This window comes from Plectropomus leopardus, chromosome 24 (assembly GCF_026936395.1).
Source record: "Plectropomus leopardus strain MGB_pleo_1.0 chromosome 24, ASM2693639v1, whole genome shotgun sequence".
Lineage (NCBI taxonomy): Eukaryota > Metazoa > Chordata > Actinopteri > Perciformes > Serranidae > Plectropomus > Plectropomus leopardus.
In genome coordinates this window covers 10,507,941-10,534,712 of record NC_142199.1, presented here as the reverse complement: position 1 = coordinate 10,534,712, position 26,772 = coordinate 10,507,941, and the positions used below count along the sequence as shown (strand labels likewise).

Below are 26,772 nucleotides of genomic sequence, written 5' to 3'. Positions count from 1 at the left end.
GTCGCTCTCCTCCTCAGCGTGGGGAGGAGGGAGGAGGAGCGTTGAGGCGGAGGCGGCTGCTGCTGGCTGCAGGCGTCACTCGCTCGTACCTGATTGCTGGAGACCATGTGGTTGTTGGGTTGATGGGTGGCATTCGTAGTAGGGTTTGGTGCAGGGTTGGCACTGCTCATCTGTAGAGGAAAAGAATAATTTGAAGGAAAAGGAAACTGATGCTAAGGTCTCTGTCATACTGCTGACACGCATGTGGGTTAGCTGCTTCCAGTCTGCACAGTAGACATGAGAAATTACCACATATTCAATATTTTCTTCACAAACTGTAAATAACACCGGGCTTAAAAAGGCATTAAATAAAACATATTGAAAGAATAAAGAGCAATTTCTGGGATTTGAGGAAATTGGGGGCTTAGCCCAGACCTGTTACTATTCTTGGAAAAAAAAAAAAAAACAACCTCTCTCTCTTAAGTAGGTAACCACACTTCAAAATAAAAGCTCTAGGATGCAAATTCACTGTATTTCAAAATAAAAGATGTTTTCCACAAACTTGACATGGTCACGAGTCATTTGTCGTCCATTCAGTATGGACCTGCAACCCACCTTTGGAACCATGACCCACCAGTTGGGAATCACTGCAGCAGCACATCTTTACTGAGTCTCAAGTGATCATAATACAGAGAGAAATGAATCGCATGTGAATGATGTGTGTCATTGATTCTGTTGTCAAAAGTCTGTTAGTTACTGATGAATAACCTTTGAACATATCAGGCTGTGCAGAGAATTGCATAATGCATAAGGATCCCTATATGTTTCATGTAACCAAATTCATCTAACCAAACTCTGGGAGTATTGAAATTCTAACATGTTGCCCCACATCCACCAAAGATTCAAAAGGACTGAGCTGACAGGAAGTAAATGACAGGAATACAGATTGTAGTTATACAGAAATATAACAACATTTATAGGTCTGAATTTAGATCTTATCGCCCACTCATGTGTGACTTTCCAACATCAAGCTTGAGCACTTTCATGACCTCAAAATGTCATTCTCTTCCAAACAGCAACAGTCTGATTTCTACTCCAGCGATGCTGAAATGTAAAACATGTTGTAAAACGCACTTTTACACCCACAAAGCTTTACCTGCGTGCAATACACCACTCAAAATTCCATTAAAGTGAGATAAAACTTTACCTGTCTTGGTGCTCGGAGCACTACGAGCTGGATGGTGCCCCTGGCATTTCCCTCGGACGACATGGAGCGTCTCAGCGTCTCCATGGCAGCGTGGTTGGAGCGTCCGAGCAGCGACTCACCATTTACTGCGATCATCTGGTCATTCACGTTCAACCGGCCGTCCTGTTGGGAGAGGATTTGGCATTTCAGCACTTCAGTTCTGCTTACCTAATTAGTATGAGGTGAATTAGCAGTAAAACATGCAGCTGATGTTGTTGTTATTATTAACGTGATGAGAGATTTTCAAAATAAAGGTTGCATTTTATTTCATTTTATCTAAACTAGTTGCACAGGAAATATTAGAGGCGTTTTCAGTACTTTTTACTTTTTCATGACACTTATGCTAATGTCTACTAAGACATAAATTATACTAAAATGTAAGAGTGGGAAAGAATTAGGAGCACAGAGCACAAATCTTACATAAAATAAGACATACAAGACTGGTCACTGATAAAAGTTTTAAGAGAGAAGAGAAACAGGAGGTCTGAAGTGTGAAATATGTGAGATTAAAAAATTGTAAAAGGTGAAAGAAAAAAAATGGTAGACGGCAGAGAGTCAAACAAATAAATACAATGAGCAGCTACCAGCCATCCTGTTCAGAGACCAACAGGTTATCAGCATCTCAGTTCTACTTACCTAATTAGTATAAAGTAAATTATCAGAAAACATTCACTTGATGTTACAGGGTGAAGTATCAAACTGACAAAGACTTTGAAACAAAGGCTGCATTTCACTCTTCATTTTGTCTAAACTAGTCACACAGGAAATGCAGCAATAACAGGCATTAGAGGCACTTTTATTTGGAACTATTCGCTCATGTCACCTATGCTAATATCTCATAAAAAATAAATGATACTAAAATGCTAGGGTGGGATGGAGCGCAAGTCTAACATAAGATAAGACACACAACACTGGTCACCAATGAAGTTTTAAGAGAGAAGAAAAATTGGAAGAGGTATGTGTGTGCATGTGTGTGTGTGTGTGTGTGTGTGTGTGTGTGTGTGTGAGAGAGAGAGAGAGAGAGATAGAAAGACAGAGGGAGCAAGAGTGGAGTAGAAAATGGAAGGAGGTGAAAGGCAAGAAAATTGTAGAGTTAGCAATCTACTGAGAGCGGGAGAGCCATGATAAATACATAGAGCAGCTAATGGAATAGCCTCCGTGGGCACTAAATCACTTCTAAGTGTTTTAAATAGCAGCCTCTCATAGAGAGGCAACACAGAATAGTACCCTGGAGGGAGAAAGGGAGGAAGGGGGGAAGAGCGGACGAGTGAGCAAGAGTGGAAGAAGGGGGGGATCAAATGAGGAAAGCCATGCAGAGGGCAACATTTTAAATAAAGGACAATAAAGATGAGGACACTTTGACACTGAAGGTTCTCTTTGAGTGTGTGGAGTCCTGATTGGTCATTGTGGTCACTACTGCCCTTTGACCCCATCTCATTAACACGGCACCATTAATACAAAGTATTCAGACCCTTTACTTCAGCAAAAGTATACCACCCTGTGAAAATACTCTGTGACAATTAAAGTCCTGTATTGACAATGCTACTTTGGTAGGAGTAAGTCAGGATAATCAGGAAAATATACTAAAAAAACTCAAATTATTACAACATTTAAAAAACATCCAAAAAACTCAAAATTATTAGAAAAAAACACACAAGTGACATGAAAAGAAAACACTCAAATGAAGTACCTTAAATGTGTACTTGAGTACAGTAATTGAGTAAATATTCTTTGTAATATTCCACTTCTGACATCAGGGCTGACCTCAAATGCAAACTGGGATGGCACTCGCTCACACAGAATCCGAGGATGTCATCAAAAATTGATGCTTGTGCCAAAATCGGCTGTGATATTCCCTATTAATAACTTCACTCTCAGTAGGCAGTGGCAGCGCGTGCCATGTAATTTTAATTTGTTTTCTTTAGCGTACTCTTTGATATGATCGTATGACAGGATGAGGGATCAAGTCAAAGAGCGTTTTTGGGATATAATTGAGGCCGCGGGCCCAGACAGCAGCCAAAACTCTTTAATGGAAATAGGTTAGATCTCTCCATGACTCTTCCTCGTCTCCTCCTTTTTTGTGCCTGCTGTGTGATTGTGTGTGTGTGTGTGTGTGTGTGTGTGTGTGTGTGTGTGTGTGTGTGTGTGTGTGTGTGTGTGTGGGACTCAGGGGACAACCCGGGTTCCCTCCTCTGCACCGGCCTCAAGTCTCATCAGGCCCCTTAGCTGCTTTTCATTAGCATGCATCAACATCGAAGAGGGGACAGACACACACACACCCTCATGTATTGTTCCTGCTGAGTGTCTCCACTTTTCAGTTTTCTTTCCTCCTCTCATTCTGCCTCTTTCCATCTCTCTATTGTTCGATACTGCTCATTTCTTCCCTCTTAGATTCTCCCGCTGTCTTCTTTCAATGGGTTCCCTCCCTCCCTCGCCACTGTCTGTCTCTCTTCCTGCGTTTCTTTCTTCCTCTTATGTGGTATCTTGTCCCAGAAACCTGTTTCGCAGCCAGCCGGAGATCTTACTAGGCCGTTCTGTCAGAGCGCTATCCGCATCGGCAGCTGTCGGAAAAACTACTTCTGAAGGCACTTTGGGGAGCCGTTGTCTGGCCGCCCTGATCCCAGACCAGCCGTTTATCTACAACGCCACACTCGTCTCTGTGCCTCCTCATCGTGCCGAGCAGATCTGGGAGCAGCAAAGAGGGTGCACAAGGAGTTTTGAGAGGGGGCGAGATATTGAGGCCAAGTGGAGGAATCTCCAAAGTGCTGAAACGGGATGTTTTTTTTCCTGATGCACTCACAGCTTGAAGTGGAGTGATACTGATAAGACGGCTGCAGCGCTGATGTGACAAGGCCACTTGAGGTCAATGAGTGTCAAAGGTCGAGGGAAGGCAGGCGGTTGTGGCCTCAGAGGAAGACGGGAAATGAGATGGAGCGGCGAGAAGCGCAAAGGAAGAAGAGATGAGAGGAAACAAATACAGCATAAAGAAGAAGGGGGGAAAGAGTTTGGAAAATACAAGGTGGGAAAAAAGGATCTAAAACAAAACAATCACATAAAATGTTCTTGGTTGGAGAGGTGGTTCTGGATAAAACCATGATTTGACAAACTATTCTATGGCTGCTCAAATGTTCCTGCAGCGTGTCTCATTCCTCATGTTTGATGTATTTATAAGGAGCATTTTAGAGCTCTGAAATAACTCTGTGATGGTGAAAACTTAGTGAGGCATTTTGGTACTGTATGGAAACCTTTACATCAAAAATACAGGAATATTTCACACACAATTTCCACAATTTAAAATATCAATCTGCGAGATTCGGTTTTATTTTGTCTCCATCTTTGGTGTCAATCAGTCACTGTCATGGTCTCTTTTTTATTAAGGACCAAACCATATAAACTTAAACCTTGTAGGAAGCAGTTTCATGTAGGGACTTTTCTCTCTGTACTAAAATACATCCACAAACCGTATCACCACACAGAAGGAAGCATCACATCCCTCCTCGGCTAAGCTGTAAAGTTGACTAGCTCGGTAGTGCTTGGTGAGCTAGTCCCAGATGCACGCTTCCGTCTGTGCAGGGATAAAGTTGATAAAGTAGTTTGACAGAAAGAAAATAGTTCCGCCATGAAACTCCTCACAACAAGGTCTGTGGATCATCTTGAGTAACCGGGTCATGATTTCTGGAAAAACACATTGCTGCTGAGTTTTCCAAATGTATTTTTGGGCGTCTTTGAGCACCACAAGCCCAGTGCCGTCTAGTTTCATTATATTGGAGAGAAGGAGACATCTCCAACACCCTGCAGCTCATACCAAAAAAATCTAGATAAAGCACTACAGGTAAGAGAAAAAACACCTTTTTTTTATTTGGGGGTGAACTGTCCCTTCAAGATTTTTGCTGTCCACTTTTAAATGGAGGTTTTATTGTTGTTTTATTTTGGACGTTTTATATTATAATAAACCAGCTATCGTTTAAACAGGTGGGTATTGTGATATATTTTTGGTTTTTATCTCTGGCAGGTGTAAGAATGAGGGGGATCATGTGTTTGGTTGTGAACACGTGCGCCAGTGTGTGTGTGTGTATTTCTGTCTATCTGCCGCTAATCTCAAATACTACTGGACCAATCAGCCTAATATTGGGTTTGCACATTCATGACTGTACGCTCAAAGAGCTCGTATAGCCGCATCACCATCTGTTGCACATTTTGGTTTTCATCGCGGCTTAGAAACTGACATCAACCAGAAAATTTTGGTCTAATTTTGAACCAAAGCATCTGCAGATGAATTCCATATCAGATATGTTGTGATCCACTAAAATTAGGCACGATACAGGATGAAAAAATGTTTTGTTATCTTCGACGCCATCTTGTTTGAAAAGGGAGCTGGGGGAGATAACGCCAGCTGCAGCTCCTCGCGGTGTGTGATTTGTTCTGCTCTCTGCACACTTTTATACCAAACCAGGAGCATTTTGCCTTCCCAATTTTATAGACTTGCAGATTTTGTAGAATTATTCATTTTTCCTAAATATTTGTGCTCCTGCCATATTTCGTAAGCATACTATGTAACTGAATGATTTCTATTTGAATGTGTTAACTGTGTTTATAGCTATTAATTCCTGTTTTTTGCAATGTAACCTACAAAGTTAAAACTATTCAACATCCAGTTTTGTTATGGGTTTTTTTTGTTTTTGTTAATAAAAATAGAGGTCCTGTGGCACTAAGTGCAGGCATATGACGACCCTCTCTACCTTATAAGCAGCTCCTCCATGGATGATAGACTTGATGAAGATGCCCAGGTCCTCTCCAGTCTCTCTGGACTTGTTGCCCTTCAGGCTGACCCCCAGGCCAGCTGAACCCGATTCATTGAGGGGGATCTCGTACATCAGCTGCTCCCTGCCATCCTCCAACACCAGACTGCCATCCTCTTCACCTTTCTGAAAGACAGCACAAGATTTTTCTTGAAAAAAGGTACTCTTCTAGACAGGAAAAGCCTGTTCATACACACAAACACCTACTTTACATAATAAGTGCTGTGTATGATCACTGCCGATTGAGGTAGGAGCACCATATCTAATGCACTGACTGATAATGCATGCTCCTACACCACGCTGATTATACTCAACACCAAAAATAGAAAAAAAGGAGTGAGAAGGAAACGGATTAAAGATAGAAGAAGGCTTCGGGGAAGAAAACAGAGAAGTTAAAGAAAGGAAAAGAGGAGCAGGTGTTGTGTACTGGAAAGAGAGATGAAGGTGGAGTGAGAAAAAAAGAAAGCTACTGTAGAGAGGTTATTCCATTTGGAGATGAAAGGCGCAGACGGAGAGCGAGCCATTTCTAAAGGAAACATAATAACCTTTTCATACCTCCTCCTGGAGCGCAGTGGGGGAGGAAGAGGGGAGCAAAAGAAGCAGAGGGAAGAGGATGGAGGCACGGAGGAGCATTTAAAAGTAATAACCCTTCCCTGAGGTATACCCGCTTCTCTCACTCCCCCTCCTTGCTCTTTACATTTCATCCTAATCTCTCAATCTTACTGTAAATCTCTCCTCTCTATTTCTCCTCCCCAGACTCCATCTTCTACAGCAGTGATACTCAACTGACTTCATGCAAAATCTGACACCCAATAACGTGCCAGGTGCCCCAACCATTTTCTAATTCACAATAAAAAATTAAAGTGATTCACAGTTGGAATTATTTTTGTACTTATAGCATACATAAGGTGCCAGAGTGCACCTTATGTATGCTTTGAACAGCATCAAAATAGACTTTGTTTATCAAAAAAGGCCAGTTGAGGATCCCTTATGGCCCACGACAGAGGTCCATGCTAAGCTCCTAATGTCCTGAAATCCTAGAAATGTTCTAACATCCTAAAAGTGTCTTGCAATCCTAGAAACGACCTAAAATCCTGGAGATGTCCTGAAATCCTATAAATTTCCTAAAATCACAGAAATGACCTAAAATCAGAGAAATGCGTTGACAGCCAAGGTATGTCCTCAAACATGAGAAATGTCCTAAAATACTGCTAACATCCTAAAATACTACAAACATCTTAAAAACCTACAAACGTGCTAAAATCCCAGAAATCTCCTAAAATCCTATAAATGCCCTGAAATCCTTGTAATGTCCTAAAATTTTAAAAAATGTCCAAAATCCTAGATATGTCCTAAAATCCTAGAACTGTCCTTAAATTATAGAAACAGCCCAAAATCCTACGAATGTCCTAAAATCTTGGAAATGTCCTTAAATCCTGGAAATACACTGTATATGGGACTGCTGTGACTGGCCCCTGGCCTCCGGTCGTTTTGCAAAAGTGTCCCCGAAAACAAACTCAAGTAGAGTATTCCTGCTCCACATGTTTTCACTGAGAGGTAGCTTAGTGTGGAGAGAATGACCGTAGCTGCTGCACAGGAATATGCGATGGTGGAGAAAGAGACAAAAGGCAACAAAAGAGAACAGTCTGTCATCAGAGGATGGCAAAAAGGGAGAGCTGGAGAGAAATGCCAGGTTCAGTCACCCAAGGGAGGTTTTTTCTTCATGGAAGAAAGGTTAAGAGGGTGTGTGCATGTCTTCACACATCTGATTTCCCTGCTTTTAAGACTGAAAATAGCTCAGAGCGTCATTCAGATCAGGATATAAAGACACTGAAAAGCAAGACGTGAATTGTGTAGGAATATGCATATACATCCCAGCAGCCATACCAGTTGTCACAGCTTTAAAGATCTGAGTCCCCACACCAGCATTGCAGGAGCCTTACATCATCAGGCACCTCGCCTGCGACTGAATCAGAAATCCATGTTCGCATTTCCTCCGCCATCGTGCCACAACATTGACGCATGTGGGAGTCAAATTTGTCCTCCAGTTTATTTTATTTTTTTTAAATTCATGACCGTAGGAGCTCACTGTGATCCTCCAGCCCTCACATCTCTTCTGTCAGCACTACTTGGTGCTGCTTCTTCTAGGTGCTTAATTAAAACAACAGCCTGTTAAAGCCTGGAGGCCGGGAGGGAGACTCGGTTCCAAAGTGTGAGTCAGAGCTCACAGCTGAGTAAAGGTAAAGGAGCTAAACCTGGAAGGTCGTCGCCGTCAGGGTGAAGGAAGGTACTGTAACACACTGATTCAAGTCACTGCTCTCAGTTTGGAATTAAAACAGATGACAGCTCAGTCACTATTAATTAGAGCCCTGCAGATACTTCATACAAAGTGAGGGAGTTTGTCAGTACCTTACTAACACTTGTAGCAGCCTTTACAAGAATGTTTCAAATAAAACTTCAATTTTAAACAGAGCACATCAGTGAAATAGAGAGCGGAACACCATCTAAATTAGGAATTCAAATATGTTATTTCCTTGGAATCAATGGGCCTCAATTACTAATATGTGCGTTAAAACGTTCTTATTCTTGGCATAAAATAAGTGCTCCCGCAAAACTACCGTCGAATTTATGACACGTGCATCTGCTCATTTTGTTTCCTACCGTGCATATGTCAGTGAATCAGAATCATTCTAAAATGCTAGAGTAAGCACTCGGCCGCGCCCCCATTTCTCTGTACAAGAAAATCCGTTTGCAAAGGTGTATATTGGGGAAAGCTGTGAAGTTGTTTCTGCGTACATATTACAGTTCTTTCACGTCAGTGAGCGTCTGTGAATGTAAGGGCAGCAGGAAACAGCTGATCAGCCGTTGTAACATGTTAAAACATGTCGGTCTCTGGTGCACTCTCACGTGAAGTCACAGGCTGCAGTCTGTTACAGCAAGGTTACAGTTAACATCTGAACATCTGCTCAGAGGTCAATCTGAATCTTATTCCCTGCATGCCTATTAATAGGCTACCAATTAACCAGTTAGCTACAAATGAGCATACAGTTTGCACACTTTCTATAAAGTTAAAACAGGGACACTCAATTTTAATCATTGATATTTTTTAAGGTAATAAATGATGAGGATGAAAGGGTGTCAATTTCATAGTTATTCAATACATTCGACGAATGCATTAGTAAATAAATGGCTTTAAATATTGTCTATTAAAGCCTTTTCAACTAATTACAGTTTTGATCTAAACAAAGCTGTCAGTCAGACCTTCATCATTTGTCTGGAGCTGCTCTAAAGATAATCAATGACAGTTTGTGGACTCACAGAATGTTTCTTTTCTATTTTACACCCAAATGGGCTTCATCATATTGTCCTGAAACACAAAATGTACCCATATAGGTCTCTATCAGTGCATTTTAGCAGCCTGGGTGGATTTTTCTATTTTAATTCACTGAGAGTGAAGTGTTTTGCTTACGGCTTTGCGTTGCTGAGTGGCTTTTTTTCCACTCTAGGTGCCTAATGTTTTTGCAGGAGCTACTTCAACTCCTGGAGTTAAAAAAAATTCAACTCAGAGCAAAAAAGCGTGCAACATCATCGACAATTTTCCAACTGTCCAATCAGTTGAATTGAGAAGCGGGGCCTTCTGTCACTTTTACTGTCGCTCTTCTGCAAGCTGTATGATATATCTGAACAAATTGTTGCCTTCAATACTTTCTAACTTTCTACAAAATGTAGTTAGGCCTGAAAATTAAAACATATTGTCAAACTGTCCCAGACTCATCCTACAACTAGCCATGAAGACCAGCTGGTGATTTCTCCTTTTTCTGAGGGTCACATATACCGACATGGATCTCCACTACAAATCTGTGAGTTTACTTTAGCTGTTAAGCTAAAGACAAGTGATTTGGTGGTGGCCTTGCACAAAGAAAAAAGACAGCTGCAAAAGCGCTCTGTTGCCTCGCGTTTTGAAACCTGCAAAACATGCTCTTTCTGATTGAGGCCAGATTGCTTTCAGTGTCATCAAGAACATTGTTTCCAATTCGTTGTCGGTGGAGCAGCTCTAGACTTTATATTCTTTGACTTCACAAACTTGAGTTTTGGAACCCCATTTTATGGATTTGAGAGAGTTGTTTATATTATAAGAGACTTTTGAACTATCTAAGACCACAGAAATGTTATGTATAAAACCTGAGATTAGGCGTTGTTCCATTTTCAATAATTCTGCATACAGACTGCAATTAAAAACACAAAACAAAAGCTATGGGACACCCTGCTAACCCTATCGTCTCTCTGTCTCTTCATCTCCTGTCATCCATCTACTGTCACGCTCTCATAAAGGCATAAAATGCCCCCTAAAAAAAACCCACCTGGGTACAAATTCATTAAAATGACATGTACTCCTTTGCCCTTGTGAAATATCCAGAATCTCTGAATATACAAATAGTTTAACTGTTGGACACAAGATGTCTCGTACTTCACAGAAAATGTCATTCTCAGTGAATGTGCACTGCAGGCTTCATCACTCTTGTGCAAGTTTTAGATTGACCTTTGACTCGACTCATAATCACCTTTCAGCTGCTGCTCGTATTCACTTCTTTGATTCGATGATAACGAGTGAAATCAAGAAAAATGACTCCTGGAATTCTATTTCAGTGCGAGACTTTGAGTCAGGGCTTATTTTTATCAACAAGACATTTCAGAGTGCTGTTACTCAAAACCAGAGGAATTACAAAGACAATCCGCTACTTCCTGCGTGAGAGACACTTGAGAAGACTCAGGTGGCGACCTGGGAGGTTTTAAATACCTCTGTGATGAAGCTGCGGTAACACACGGGGTGCAGGTGGTCAACTCAGAGCACAGCAGGCTCTGGGAGGAGATATTGGAAATTTATGAAAATGTGAAGTTACATTAGGTGTTTATTTCTTGGATCGGATTTAAATCTATTTAGACAACCAAGTGAATCTCAGCGGTGGTCCAAGCACACTCTCACGCACTCCAATATCCCCTCTAATGCTCTTTCCTTGGGGGCAGATTGTGTCCCCAGGGTGGCTGAGACCCCTCGCGACCCCCCTCCTCCCTCCACTGTTAGCCCTAAGCAATGGCTCTTTAACAAGCTTTTAGCCGGGAGAGAGACCACCCTCTTCAACACCCAAATGAGGAAACAAAAAGGAGCTTTTTCTTACCCCAGGGTGGGTGGCGAGGAGACGAGGGGGGGCTGATACACAGCGATTACACACAGAGCCTTTTGTCGCAGAGGATTTCTAAATGGGGGTTTCAAAGCGGCGGGATTAGCGGTGAGAGCGACATTCAATTAAGATGAGATCTCGCCGCGCTCGACGGCGACGATGGAGCTGCCAATTAATCGCCTTAATGTCTGCCTCTTCGCCGCTTTACACCTTTACCTCACAATGAAGAGAAAGGAAAGTAAAATGACTGATTGAGGGATAATTCTGGAAGGGGGGTGGAGATGTGGGGAGGACGGAGAATGAAAAGGCAAGAAGACTGACAGAAAGAAAGAAGGTAGAGAGGAGACAATAAAAAGACAGAGAGAACAATGTGTCTGATGACCCCTTTTCCTGTGAAATGGCCTAGGCTCACTCCAACTGAGGGTCAAACATGTGCAGAGCGACCCCTCCATCCTGTCCTTGGCACACAAACACACACATATCACGCTCCCGCCGAAAACCCGCTCCAATCTCCGCCCTGAAACAAAACGAGGCCCTGTGATATAATGGTGACGCAGAAATGCTGACAGGAATGAAACTGTGATTAGAAGTTATCACTTTTTAATTACTTGGAGGGTGTGTGAGAGGACGGGAGATGGGCTAGAAAATGGTCGTCCTTTTGTATCCTAATGACGAGGCTAATTCACACGGCTTTGCTGTTATTCTTCTGACTGAAAGAGACCAGTGTGCCTCGCAGCGCTGCCAAGTACTTCAACAGAAGCTGCTCATGAAACATCAATACCCTCTATTGAAACTAATCAATCAGCACTTCAGCAAGTTCCTCTCAAAGTCGACTTTGCTTGTACAAGAGAGATAAAAAAGACTATATGATTGCTGGAGCTGACGATGTACAGGGTTCCCACAAATTGGCATGGACAAAATGTCAAAACCTTTCCATGACTTTTCAAGAACCCAAAGGATTTTTTTTTTTTTTTTTTTGCCGCACCTACCAAGCATTTTTCCAACATATGACATTCAAACATAAGAGACATATGGGCGTCGACACATAGTAGAGCTACATTGAATGACTTTTCCAGGCCTGGAAAATGTGAACGTTAAATAAATCCCATAACTTTTCCAGGTTTTCCATGACCGTGGGAATATAAATCTTGTGGGTTGGCAGGAGTATGGTGCAGTGAAAAAATTGCATTTTAACCACATGACCCGACTCAAACTGCTCCTTCAGCAAGTGTGTGTTCTGCTGAAGTGTACTTTGGCAAAACACTGACCTCTGACCAGCTGCAGGTTGCTGCTGTTTGGCCGAGCTGACCTCTAATCCTTCTGCATCCTACAGTTGGTTTTAGCATAACTGAGTGGATTTCTACTGACAGCAGCACATGAAGCCTCAGAGACTGGAGACTCCCTCATCCAGTGCTTATTTTAAGACACAGTAGCTACAGAACTCTGGGGATGCTCTGTTGGCTGACTGGTTGCCTCGACACTTTGGTCTCGACTGAAATATCCAGACTAATTTTAAACAGATTGCCATGAAATTTGGTACACACTTTCATAATTCAAAAATCATGAAAGTGGTGTTCATTTGTTAAGATTACCTTGCTGAACAAAACGTAAAAGTACCATAAATGTTTGTTTACCACAGAGCTTATTTTCTTCAGTGATCCAACATCCAATGGAAAAAAATCCCATTGGCTTTTTGGCGAGTGAAAACGACGTTAGTTTCCAGGCTGCCCTACAGAAAAACATCATCCCTGGTACAAGATAAAGGGAGAAAAAGTCAAATCAATGCCATCACGTACGGTCTGTAAGGCTTCGAAATCAAAAATGTCATGACAATGGCGAGTATGTTTGTCATACTGCCCCTCCTGTTAATAATAATATTATCTTTTGCAGACAAATAACATTGGTTTCTGAAGACATGGCCAGCGTTCCAAACAGACGCAGCATACACAAGGCAGCCATCATGCACATGTGTAGTTAAACGCAAGTATATACATCTCTGGTCTTATTATCTTATTATGGCATTAAAGGCTGCAGCCTGCAGAGGCTTTGTGAGACAGCAGGGTCAGTAACACGAGCACACACTTTTTCTTTACAGACCAAATGTGTCTAAATTTTACAGCTAGCCTGCTGCTCAGCTGTAAGAGCTATCTTTTTATTCAAGTGTCAGTTTCAAATTCTGCTGGACCCTAGATTTAATTATTTTGAATAGAAGGATACAGCGCTGTTAGTTATGACCTCCATTCATCTGCACTGCTGTGACTGATACTGCACTGAAGTCTTTGTCATGTAAACGTGTATAAGATTTATCCAGCCGAGGTGACTTGTTTAGGGGGTTCAGCTTATAGACAACAAATACACAATTTGTTTAGCTTTTAAACTTGATGAGCATCTCGAGAAAAGTAGGACAGGTGAGACGCAGGAGTGTCTTTTCAGGATGAAACCACAGAGCAGAAGAAAGGGGGCTTTACGACAACACCACCTGCAGGCACACTCGGGAATAAAGTGTATTCCAGCAGGTAAGTAAGCTCTACTTAGTGATCACAGCATCCCAGTGTGTCACAAATGGTCCCAGATATCTAATCTGATAGTGTTTTTTAATTAAAATAAACCAAACATCTCATATCATATGAATGCCTTCAGTTGTACAAAATCCTCCCATCGAAGACAAAATTAAACCTTGATATATGCAATAAACTGATATTGGAGATTCATTATCTGTAGCAGCAACAGTGAGGTTAGTCAAGGAAAACTTGGAATTGTTTTTCAGCCAATTAATCTCAGCAGCTACTGAATGTAAAACTGCGATAATGAACCGCTGATTTGCATCTGATTATTTCCTGTTTTTTAAACAAATATGACCGCAGTGATTTGGATGCTTAAAGGCAGTTTTCACAAGATATTACAGCCTCTAAAACACTGATGAATATTCATGAGCACCCACACTGAGTCAGACAGACGTGCAGACAGACACCTACACACGAGTGTTGTTTTTTCGTATGACGGGAGAAGCAGATGGCACCGTCGACTTAATGCATCTCCATCATCATTACATCTTTTGTGCGAGCGAATCGTCGTGTGCCGCTCCTTGCTAGTGCTTCACATAAATTTCCACTACAATTTACTACTTGAGAGCAGCAGGAGAGAGTCGAGCAATTAAAACCTGCAAGGGGGGAGAGAGAGAGGTAAGGAAAAATATCTTTTTTGGTTTGGATTTTACAGCAGGGTGTAGATTCTGTTTGGCCAGGGTTTGGGGTTAGTTTAGGGCAGAGATAATAAACTTACTACCCAAGGGCAAAATCTGTCTGCCTATAGGGTGCCGGGTGGCCCCCAACCATTTTCTAATTTAAAATAAAAACTCAGTGATTAGCACTTTGTTTTTGTACTTTTAGTATACATAAAGTAGAGTAAAAAAACAGCATCAACATAGAGCTTTTTTTTTATCAAAAAGTGCCAGTGAAGGAGCCCCTGCAGCCCCCTGCAAATGTTCTGGCTAAGCCCCTAATGTCTTAAAATTCTAGAAATGTCCTAAAATCCAAGAAATGTACTGAAATCCTAAAAATGTCATAAAATTATTGAAATGTCATAAAATCCTAGAAACTTATAAAATCCAAGAAATGTGCTAACAACCTAGCAATGTCCAAAAATCCGAGAAACGTCATAAAATCCAAGAAATGTCCTAGCATCCTAGAAACTTACAAAAATCCTAGAAACATGTATGGTGCTGATGTGACTTAAATTATTTTGAAATCACTCAATAGAGGGCCCCACCAGTTCCAAAAATTTGGCCATAAATCATTGAACGTATGTACAAACATCTCCAAATCGGTGGATATTTTTAACTAAGCTACTGAAGCATGTCCCCCAAAAGGTTGCTACAATTGTAAATGAATGAGCATCTGTCTGACTGACATAAAATGTCTTGTTTATCTTAAATGCTGGTGTCATGAACCATCAAAGTTCTTGATCCTACCCAGCTTTTAAGTCTTAATAGTCTGTGCTGGCTTGGACCCTGGAATCCTCGCTCACAGCTCTATTTATGACCCTATTCTCCGTGGTAGTTTCTGCATCTGCAAATTTATGTAATCCTTTGCTTTCTGAGGGTCTGCACGTCAAAATTCAATGACGCAGAATCTCTAGAGTGCCTCTGTGTTGTGTTCTGTGTGTGTGTCTGTAAATATGTGTGTGTGTGCTTAGGGGACATCAAACCGTCTTTGAGGTGGAGGACTGCTGGAGATAAGGGCCAGATCTCACGGGGCACCAACAACTTCAACAGCCTTGACAGAGACAGGAGTGAAGGCTTTCTCTCATTCTGCTGTTCCACTAACCCCCCCCCCACACACACACACCCACACACACACACACACATATACACACCCTCTCTTTAAGTCTCTAATGCCCAAATACAAGCAAGTGCTAGATGAAGACTGTAGAGGCTCTTCAAAGTGCACTTGTTATGCCAAGACTGCTGGGCCATTAATGAGGGCAAACTATTTTCGGAAGCAGTAACTTGGCTGTTTAAAGATTGTGCGATGTGTTCGTCTGTGCGCACATCTGTGTGTGTGAGAGACAGAGTACTCAAGTTTTCATCAAGGACTAGGTGTTTAGGAGTTTGTGTGCATGTGTGTGCGCTGCCACTCTAGGTGTGAATATGCATCAGTCACTACAAAGCCCTGCGCGTTTTTCTCTCAGTTCTTTGAAGTAACGGAAAGGGAATAATCAGAATAACCGCCGAGGACAGAGGGGAGAGAATAGAAGCGCGTGGGTGAAAAATATTATTCACAGAGAGCGGGTGACTTTCAAGGGGCCACCTGGCCTGTGTGTATATATGTTTAAAAGTCTGTTTATTGAAAAAATGTCCCCAGTGAGGCACAGTCAAGCCTTGTCAGCTTCACAGCCCTGACGCTGATCTTTGACCCCATGAGCCGCTGCAGGTAAACGGTCACTTAACACCCGCGGTGTGTCAATATGTGCAGACATGCTCGCACGCTTCCTGAGGAGCCGCTGTGGCTTGTGTGTGTGACTTCCTCTGGCATCGCTGTGTCAACAAACCAGAATGGGACAGGAAGGCCGGAGCGTGCCCTGGGTGTGTGTGGTGTTTACAGGCAAAAGGGCATCGACATGAAGAGGCTCCGTTGAGACAGAAAAAGGAAAAGATGACACAATGTGAAGGAAATGTTAGAAAAAAAAGAAAAGGTGGAGACAGAAAAAAGTGCAAAAATGAAGACAAATGAGAAGTGACTGACAGACCAAAGAGGAAGACAGAGGGGACAGTGTGTGTGACAATTCAGTGAGGACATGGATGCTGTGTTTATTTTGTGTATTAACACTCTCTTACCAGTTCCCGAGGCAGGAAGATGTCGTCCTGCCGTGCCACCACCACACACACACTCTCTCCCTGCCTGGTGCTGCGTAGCATGGCCACGAGTTCCTCCTGGCTACGGCCTGTCATGTCGACTCCGTTCACCTACACACACACACAAAAGAGAAAACACGCAGAACAGTATATTAAAGCACAATGTTTCACCACTGCCAATGCTCCACTGACATCAAAATACAAATTTCCAATGTTGGAATAAAATCATGAGAGGTTTTCTGTGTTGTTACACATTTCTATGATCATAACACATTACAGTTTACATCCGTGTCTGTGAAAACATATATGCTTCACACACATCTCTTGCCCGGCAGCACAGAAGATCCAAACCACCAGCACAGTTCCACACCAAAGCTTCTTGGGTTATGGCCAAAAACATGTTTTATGAGGTCACCGTGACCTTGAACTTTCGACCAACAGATTCTAATTGGTTCACCTTTGAGTCCTAGTTTGTGTCAAAATTCAAAGAAATTCCTTCAAGGTCTTCTTGAGATATATCCCGTTCAAAAGAATGAGACAAATATAAGGTCACAGTGACCTTGACCCTTGACCACCAAAATCTGATCAGTTCATCATTAAGTCCAATTGAATGCTTGTGCCAAATTTTAAGAAATTCCCTCAAGGCTTTGCACATCTCCTGCAGTGGGTCGCACACTTAACACACTGTCAAAACGTCACATCCTTCCTGCAGACACCTTATATCTAGTGATTCTAGGGTTAAATGTTTTTGCAAACAAGTAAGGCATTTTTAAAATATCAGATTTCTAAAAGGGAGTTTGGTGTAATATTTTCAGCAGGATCTGAGTAATCTCAAAAGAAATCTAGTTGTAGTTTCCAGTCTTTGCAATTATCTCTTATAGTTTGTGACTGAAAACTTATAATGTCTTTCGATGTGAAAGGGTCCCAGACTTCAGGCCTTTTAAAAGTGTTCAAAAATCTGCTGGTGTATAGACTTTTCAAATTACATGTTTTCTCACATACCTCTAATGATAGTTTTAGTTTTATTTGTCTTTGTGTTGATATATTCTTGTAAATACAGTCTTTTGAGATGGTACTGTTTCAGCCGCTGCAATCGCTGCAATCATTGCACTGATTGCATCTGCAATCAGCTGCCTAGGAATTAATGATTATCATGCTAATCAATGCTGGATAAGGTCATCCTGAAATGTGGACATTTTCTTAAGAAAGTGCAATTACTCAGTTCAACCAGCAGGGGTGCCACAAAGCTCACTCCCCTGACACTATTACACTGAAAACTCACAAGCAGATCTGACGTTTGTCAGAAACAGACTGCCTTGATAAAGGTGGGTAAATATAACTATTCAGATGAATTTATGTACATTTGTTTATTACATTTTATGTACAACTGTCAAGTTTCCTTAAATTCTTGTTGCATTTATTTAATTTTGTGTAGTTGTTGCATCCTAATATGAAAAGTGAATGAACTTGTTCCTTTTAAGTCATAGCAAGTTAAGTTTTTAAGTTAAACAAATTAGATGGACTTCACTTAAGAGTTTTATGTATTTTGCAAGTTGGACGAAGCTTGATTGAGGATTGATAGTTGTGATAAAATGACATGACATCTTGTTGAAATCTTACGTTAAAGAAATAGATTTAGTCTAAATATTTCACATTTTTTAATATCTTTTTAATAGGTTTAAAACAGATGTTTTAATTGTAACTTTGTTTGTGTCTTAAAAAGGTCAGAATGGTATTTTGTTTAAATGAAAATAATCCTGCGAACCAATAATTCTTTTCTGTGCTTATTTATCAAACACAATCAGTTTCCTAAATACTAACGACTTAACACAACTGTTCAATTAAGTCGGACGAATCTGGTTTGATTAAGCTGCTGTAGTTTAGGAAAAAACAAAATAATGTCAGTAAGTTGACCTCATTAACATTATAACCAAACAAATAGATATAAAGTAAACATTATGTAAGAATTATTATATTTATTTGTTACTGGTTTTCATAGAAAGTAAGATTATCTTGTCAGATCTGACAGTGTACTGATGATGTTGTTCCTGTTGGTGTTAACAGAGTCTGTTGTGACTGTTTGTGTTTTCCTCTGTGGGTGATCAACAGGCTGATCTCTGCCTTACCTCTAGGATGCGATCTCCAGGCTGCAGGCGGCCATCTTTGACTGCTGCGCCGCGCGGCAGGATGTTCTTCACTAGGATTGGCCCTGGCCCGTGGACCGAGGAGTCCCGGGTTACCACGGTGAAGCCCAGACCCTCAGCGCCTACGGGAACAAAGCAGCCTGTGTCAACGTGTGCAACAGGGATATGAATCCCCCTGCAGACAAGAATTTATGAATTTTATCACTTTTAATTTGCTTTTAATTGAATTTTCCCTCTTGTCTCCTTACTCCACAGTTCTTTCTCTCTCCTCCTCTCCTCTCCTGTCCTGCTAACCCGCTCTGCGGTTTAAGCATCTTCCTCCACACTAACTACTGTTTAAGTGCCTGTTTTCCTCTGGGGGTTTGTTGCCTGGCTCAGCCTCCGAGCCGCTGGGAGAAGGCTTCTCTCCTAGCCGGATTAGACAGACTCTGCCTTTAATTTCACGTGTGAGCAGGCCGAACGGTGGCTGATGAAGGGAGGTAGAGGGAGAAGATGGAAGGAAGGTGGGGGCGGAGGAAGGAGAGAGAGAGAGAGAGAGAAGAACCGCAGAGATATTATTCCCTTCTCTAGCTTCCCTCCCTGGGGATGCAACGTGATTTCCACAAAGATTTTCCTCGTGGGTGTGAGCCTGCGTTTATCTGTGTGTATACATTCACAAGTGTGTGTTTCGGAGGCCACACACGCATGAGCCATCAACCCCCAGAGCCTCCACCCTCTCCCTTTTTCACGGCCTCACAAGCCCCAAGCCATGAGTGAAATGTGCCACGCTCTATGTCTGTGTGTGTGTGTGTGTGTGTGTGTGTGTGTGTGTGTGTGTGTGTGTGTGTGTGTGAGTGAGTGTGTGCAGGAAGAGCAAAGCCGGCGTGGCATACTAAAGGCGGTGAGCGATGCTATCTGGTCTCCAAGCTAAGCCTCTGCCTGCCCTACATTAGCGCACCTAAACCTCACAGCCTGTCAATCACAGAGAGAAAGAGCCTGTTGCCAAGGGAGAGGGTGTTAGAAACCCCATAATATCCTCTGCTCTGATCTTGCGTCAGGTGAAAAGGTTCGAGGGAGAAACAGACAAAAGAAGGATGGAGGGAAAAGGAGGAGAGAATGGAAAGGATGAAAACGTGCTGGGAAAAGAAAGAAAGTAACAATAAAGTAGCCGTGAATGGAGCTTTGAGCCAGAGCTGAGAGAGTGTGGAGCCCAATTTCTTCTCTCCTTTCATCGAGATATCTTCTGTCCTTTTCTCTGGGTACCTGTAGCAAGTGTGTGCATGCAGCCCAATTACAGCTCTCCTTTCAATGCCCCATAACACTACAGGTTGCTTGAACAGAGCCTATTCACAGTCCTGCAAACCTATTCCAGTGCTATCAACACATCAGCGCTCCAGCACTGATGTGTTTTAGAGGGATAATAGATAAGACAGCTGGGAAGCCAGACTCATTCAGGCTGGGTTCAAATCTAAAAGCAAAACAACCAGACGCTGTGTAAGGTTCTCCCACAAGAGTAAAAATGAAACATGTTGTCATGATGGAAGTTTACTTTAGATATAGGCAAAAAAAAATTGCTTGCAACAGGGTCATTCAGACAAGGTGAGGGAACCAGGGCAACAGCATCTCAAGCACCTTAAGTGAAGCCTGTTGCAACAGTCCAGAGCTTAATATGTGACTATAAAGTGGTGCAGGAGTATGTCCTAAAACCTGGAAATTAGTTTCAGCACTTCCAGTTCCCTCATGTTACAGTCAATGGATTATTTGAATTGGTTTTTGGTTAGAAGTCTGAAATAAGGTGTATAGTCAACACAAGCAGAAGAGACTTTCACGTTTTGTTCTACGACATAAAATATGACGGCAAATATCCAACTTGTGAATTTTGAAGCTTTTATGTGTCTTCGGGAAGACAGAGGCTAACAAGTGGCTGACTGAGACTACAGAACATCATCATGATGAACATGGCTTTACAGTAGAACCCTAAAAATCAAGCTGACCCTACATGAACTCACAAAGTTTCTGTTCAAGCTCCACCCGAGCCGAACCACGGCAGCAGTTTTAGATTTGACTAAAAACAATAATTTTCAGTGTAACATGTGTCTCTTTAATCAGTAACTGATAACAGAAAATTAAATGAGTGTTTAGTGTCATTTACCTTTCTTCAGGTCAATTTTGATCTTCTTGCCTCCCCTCCTGCTTGTAATGTTAGCCAGGCTGGGACCAGGGCTCTTATTTGCCAGGGGGCTCTGGCTGTTGGTCCTGGGTGTCGGGGAGGAGCTCGCCGCCCTGCCTGGAGGAGTTGGAGACACTCTCTCCAAGGAGCCGTGCCTATGCTGAAGCTCTGCTGGTGGTGTGTTTACCACAGCTGGCTCTGGAGTCTTGGCACGTGTGTCTGGTCGCCTCAGTTCTAGTTTCGGTTTGGTGTCTTGTTTGGGTTCTGCTTGGGAGTCAGTTTTAGCACGGACGATCATGGGACTCTTCACTTTTGGTGTTTCACTGGTGAAGAGCTGACCGATGAGGCCCTTCTCGTAGCGCGGCTTGTTGGCCACTGGGAGGACTTCAAGACGCACAGTGGGAGAGGTCATGGCCTGGCGGAACACATCTTGAGACCTGGTAAGAAAAATCAAGGAAACATTTACATTTTTGCCTTTTAAAAATGTGATTTTACATACCACATTTAACTCTGAGCCTTGTGAAAAACTCCCAAACTCCAAAACAGCAAAAGTCAAGCAGAACACAGACGGAAAACACAGACAACTGGAGAGCAGAGAGCGAGGAGGCTGAATGAGGCTTGTGCGTCGTTAATGGAGCTGTATTTCAATTTGGATCAAGCACAGAGTGACTCCTCCAGCTGGTTTGGGACACTGTGGCCCCCGTCAGACGGAGGGAGACCCGTCAGCAGGCTCTTATTGCAGCTTTAATAGACCACTATCAGCACAACATTCACATAACACAGACAACACAGTGGGATGCAGTTAAATGGACCTATTCAGCTCCACCGCAGAGAGGACAGAGAAAATGGAGAAAGAATAGGGACGGGGAGGTTGTAGGTTTGTGTGAGCTGGAAAAGAAAAAAATAAGGAAAAGAAAGAGAGACATACACATTCACCCTTTTGTGAGAGTAGATGTGGTGGTGAGATAGGAGGCAGAGAATGAGAGGGATTTGTCTTTGGCTGATAAAAGGAAGCAATCTGAGTGATGGCTGAGGTGTTTCGCTACAATGGCGGCAGGGTGTGTGGGAGTACACACACACATAAACAAAGAAGATGTTACTTCTGGCTCTTTAAAGCTGTTGTTTTAGCTCCTAATCACATCCTTGACGCTTAAAGAAGTATTTCATTACAGGACAGATTGTCTTTTCAGAAAACTGCTGTCTATAAAGCTGCAACAATTAGTTTTCAGCAAAGAAATTAGGCGCCAACTAAACTGATCATGGATTAAGCGGTTTGAGTCATGAATTTCAAAACAAAAAAAGTCAAAATTCTGATTACAGCTTCTCCCTTGCTGTCAATGTCACATAAAGATTGGTGCTACATGACCAGAGATAACAGGAAAAAAAGGATTGTGGCATTCGCTTTTGCTCAAGAGGTAGAAAACCTACAACTACCAAAATGCAAAGCGTTGGAACAGACCGCTAAACATTCCCGTTGGTGGGTGAAAAGAGAAGAATTGCTTTGGCCAGCTTGTCCTTAAACAACATAACAGTCAGCACGTAATGCAGCAACAGAAAAAACAGTATGGTGCCCTCCTTCTGTTCACAAACTATTCTATTACAGCCAAACAGATCTCTAAAATCAACCCCCCAGGAAGTATGCTGGACTTTGAAACCAATTTTTGCAGTTGAATTGCATATGTCATGTGATGCCACCTGGCCCAAAAAACTTTTTCAAACAGACACGTATTTGAAAGTCTAGAAGAGTCGCATCATGGAATCATTTTATCCCTATTGAAGTTGGTAATTTTACGCATCGCAGTTAAAATTTTTTGGCGTCATGCGCAACTGAGCAACTGTCATAGGAATGAACAGGACGCCGCCTCTAATGCTAAATCAAGTTCTCCTTATACATCCACTGATTACATATATTTCTGGAAACATTTTAGGTGCCAAATGGGCAAGACCGTAAAAGAATCTTGGTTTATCAGTGTTCCAGCTTAAGATAAAGTAGATTTAAAACTTTTTAAGACTTTAAATGCCACTTAAAATAAAGTTTAAGACCTATTTCTTAATATCCAAAACTGAAGGACAATTTTACTTTGCCCAAATGTTTATTGTAACATAAAACTTTTTTATCAAGTGAAAAAGTTAGATCATAGGTCATAGGTCATATTATGGAAAAACAACCCTTTTTGGAGTGAAACAGCATATTATATTTTAAAAAAGAGTATCTAGTTTCTAGTATCTAGTGGTGAAGTGGAAAATATCCAGTTATTCTGGATGGTTTTGTGTTTCTCAATGTACTACTGAGATTTCCTTCATGATGAGTTTAAGAAAAGGAATTTGTTTAATTATTTAAAAAATAGATGTTAGGAATTGTTTGAGATTTTATAATGCAACATCAGAAAAAAAAATCCTATTTTCCATGTCTGCGTATTTTTAAGATTTTTTAAAGATTAATTCAAGTCCACTTAATACCAATTAAATCCTTATTTTTAGATCAATTTATTCAATGCCCTTTGAAGGATCCATGGGAACCTTGCTAATATTTGATCAGCACTATCTAGGTTTACTTTTGGTCTGAGTTTGGGAGAGACAGAAAGAGACGGCCACTCTCTTTTTCTCCACTTCTATACTCTTTGTGTCCGTGGTAGCTGCGGGCGTACAAAAATGAGCGGGTACAATCTGTGGTAAGTGCAACAACCCAAGAGCCAGCAAAAATCCACAAACAAGCAGGGAGATCTGGAGACTGGCAAGATGGAGAAAAGTTTAACTAACTTAATTTTCATATACTACAAACATTGTTATGACACAAAGCCTGTTTGAAAATAAGCAAAGTATTCCTTTTAAATAATACAGGCACTTGTTTTTAGGATTAGTTTCCATTGCTAGTTCCGTTTTTGGGCTGATGTAGGTTGGCAAAATATCTAGATTGCTACAAATTCATTTTTGCAAATAAGGTCATGGATTCAGATTCATATATCAAACCTCTACACTACTCGTTTCTGGTCAGACATCAGAATCTCATGCTTAAGATTTCTGTGTTGATGATGATGACATCCCAGCACACTTACTGTGCAAAGGTCTTGTCCTGCAGTGCTGTGTCGTTGATTTTGACAATACACTCGTCCTGCCGGAAGAGATCCTCCTTCTTGGAGCGGCTGCTTTCCTCGATGCCTTTAATGTGCAGGCCCAGGGTCCTTGCAACACACACACACACACACACACACAAACACACACAGTGAAGAGTGAATATGAATTCATGGAGGTAAACACATATATGATTACATGCCAACGCTTATGCATTTCTATGAGTCAACATTGACATCTGCCTTTCCTCTGAATGTCTGAATGTTTACAAGTGGTGGGACCAGAGTGTGTATTTGCACAATATGAGTGCATCTCTGTGTGTGCGTGTGTGTGTGTGTGTGTGTGTGTGTGTGTGCGTGTGTGTGTGTTTGTGTGTGTGTGTGCTTACCGTCCACTGAGAGAGGAGCAGTAGGGGATCACATGGATTCCCAGGGGTCCCCAGTCACCTGGAAACTGCACTGTCCGTGTCAGGGTGCTGCCAACAAAATAGACACTTGCCGTCAAGAAAGGACACACACGGACATCTTGAAAGACATTTTGAAAGTAAGGGAGGTGCATAATGTAGTGCATGCAATCATAGAAACACTGATCCAGTACTGCACAGCTGCACACGCACACTCCAAACCTATCGATGTGCAAGCTCTTCAAAATACATTAGCATTTTCCTCCGGGCTACACAGATAGGGATACAAATTAGCTTACAGGTAGTCCTGCCAAACATCAGAAAAGTGTGTGTGTGTGTGTGTGTGTGTGTGTGTGTGTGTGTGTGTTGGTGGGTGCTTGGGACGCAGGTGGCTACTTCAGCCTTTATCTACCTGCTTCTCAACCACCCAATCTAGCGGCTGGACAAAAGAAAAGAGCAGGAGATAAAAGAGAAATGCAGATCGAGGAACAGATAGAGATGAAACAGAATGAGCGTCTCTAATAATCTCTGTGGAGCCCTGAACTGTGGCTTTTAACAGCAGATAAACAAGGACAATACTACGAAAGATAAAATGGAAGAGCTGCTTTTGATACCGGGTGGCTAAAAGAGAGGACCTGCATGATGGCAGCATGGAGAAGATCACAGGAGATGAAGGAAACCATCCGACTTTGTTTGTCATCAAGAGAAGTCATGTTCTTCGAGTCATGTTTGCAGGCTGCAAGGCTTATATGAAAGGATTTATGCAAAAGCTATTGAGCTAAACATTAAAGGGGCCAAATATGTCTTTCCTAGCCATACATATATAATGTTAAAATGTCAGATGCTCATATTAAACATGGCCAAAGTCTCAAGTAAAGAGGTAAATGTATGTAAAAGCAATTCTTGTGAGCAAAAAGCTCAGGTTTCAAACTTTTCTGAAAAGTCAGTTTCCAATTGTTTTTTTCTAGTTTTGAAAAAAGATGATGTCAGACCAATTTTTCATATGGATGCTGCTGCAAGTGTTTACATTATATACACTGCAACATCTAGCTACATGCTAACTCAATGGAAACATGTAATCATGGTTGCCAGTGTTGTGCATTTCAACCAAATTTCTGATCATATTCCTGCTGGAACAAGAAAAGCTAATATTGTTTTAATTTTAAGTGTTTTTTAAAATAATAACAACAACAACCATTATAATAATAATTATTATTAATACTACTACTACTATTACTACTACTACTACTACTAAAGATAATAATAATAATGCAAACTAATAATTAAAGTTTTTTAATGAAGGGGGTTTTTAATTAAAGTTTTTTTTTTTTTTAATTTATTTTTTTATTTAAGGTTTCTCTTAAATCTGAAACCTTTGAAGGTGCTTTTGAAATTTAATTTTTTTTGTTATTTTTAAAATTAAGGTGTTTTTGGACAGTGTGCCAAGCCAAATGGGCACATTTTGGGCTTCAGCCTCTTCTGTGCAGGCTTAGTGCCAACCTTTAATGTGTATTTCTCCAATTTGTGAAACAGAACAATGTCACCCAGGTCCCTCATTGGACACTCCCCTTTCCTCCTTGCAAAACTGGGAAACAATTGGCTTGCAGCCACATGATCAAATACCCAGTCTACCTTTGTTGATGCACTATTTGTTGATATGTGCTTGAATGTATATGATTATGATTATTATTTTTTTTTCATTCCTCCTTTATTTAAAGGCTGTTTGTAATGTGTTTCATGTTGACCCAGACGAAGGCCACAAGCCAAAATGATGGACTTTTCATTAAGTTGTTGTAAATACTACAAGTGTTGCTGGAGTTTCTACACCTCAAAATAATACTTCTTCTTGTTTTTCAAAGCTCATTTACAGCATTTTTGGCATCCTTCAGCCTCTGAACTGCATGTGAGAAGCCAATGACAAATGGACCAAAAGGAGCTATCTCAGGTGAAGGCCAAGAACATGAAGGTGTTGGTTTTTCCAGAGTTTCCCCAGATAAAAAAAAAAGAAAGAGTGATGAAATGTCTGCAGACAGCAAGTCTGAGAAGAAAAGCAGGAAAGTTCAAGGTTTATGTGCTTCTTCTAAGTACACAAGCCCAAGGACTAGCTGGGATCATTAGAGCACACTCCTCTGTCACTGTCACCCCGCTTTCGTTAACCTCTGCCACGGTCACACGCGTACTCTTACACACACCCGCACGCGCACACATCCAATTTGCATTCTTATTGCTACATCTATTGCATGCTCACAAACACCATCAGTCACATTCCTCTAAATTGAATTCACAGATACACACATGCATCACATTTACATCTATTAGAGAACACAGTTACATCTAAATTACATATGTGCACGAGCCATGACACACACACACACACACACACACACACGCGCACTCAGTTTGAATTTGATGGTAAACAATCAGAACAGGACAGGACACACACACAC

At 41.5% G+C, this 26,772-nt stretch overlaps 1 protein-coding gene across 3 annotated transcripts in view; it reads right to left on the bottom strand.

Annotated features, from left to right (window-relative positions):
* Positions 1-26,772, bottom strand: part of pard3ba (par-3 family cell polarity regulator beta a) — a 200,630-nt gene that overhangs the window by 113,655 nt on the left and 60,203 nt on the right. For all 3 annotated transcript variants that reach the window (XM_088074335.1, XM_042513093.2, XM_088074336.1), the window contains 8 exons: positions 24,311-24,397; positions 23,907-24,032; positions 20,833-21,287; positions 18,684-18,823; positions 16,540-16,668; positions 5,965-6,150; positions 1,187-1,348; positions 90-170 (listed from right to left, as the gene is read on the bottom strand). In XM_088074335.1, coding sequence (XP_087930461.1) covers positions 90-170; positions 1,187-1,348; positions 5,965-6,150; positions 16,540-16,668; positions 18,684-18,823; positions 20,833-21,287; positions 23,907-24,032; positions 24,311-24,397 — 1,366 coding nt within the window. The remainder of the gene's footprint in view (positions 1-89; positions 171-1,186; positions 1,349-5,964; positions 6,151-16,539; positions 16,669-18,683; positions 18,824-20,832; positions 21,288-23,906; positions 24,033-24,310; positions 24,398-26,772) is intronic.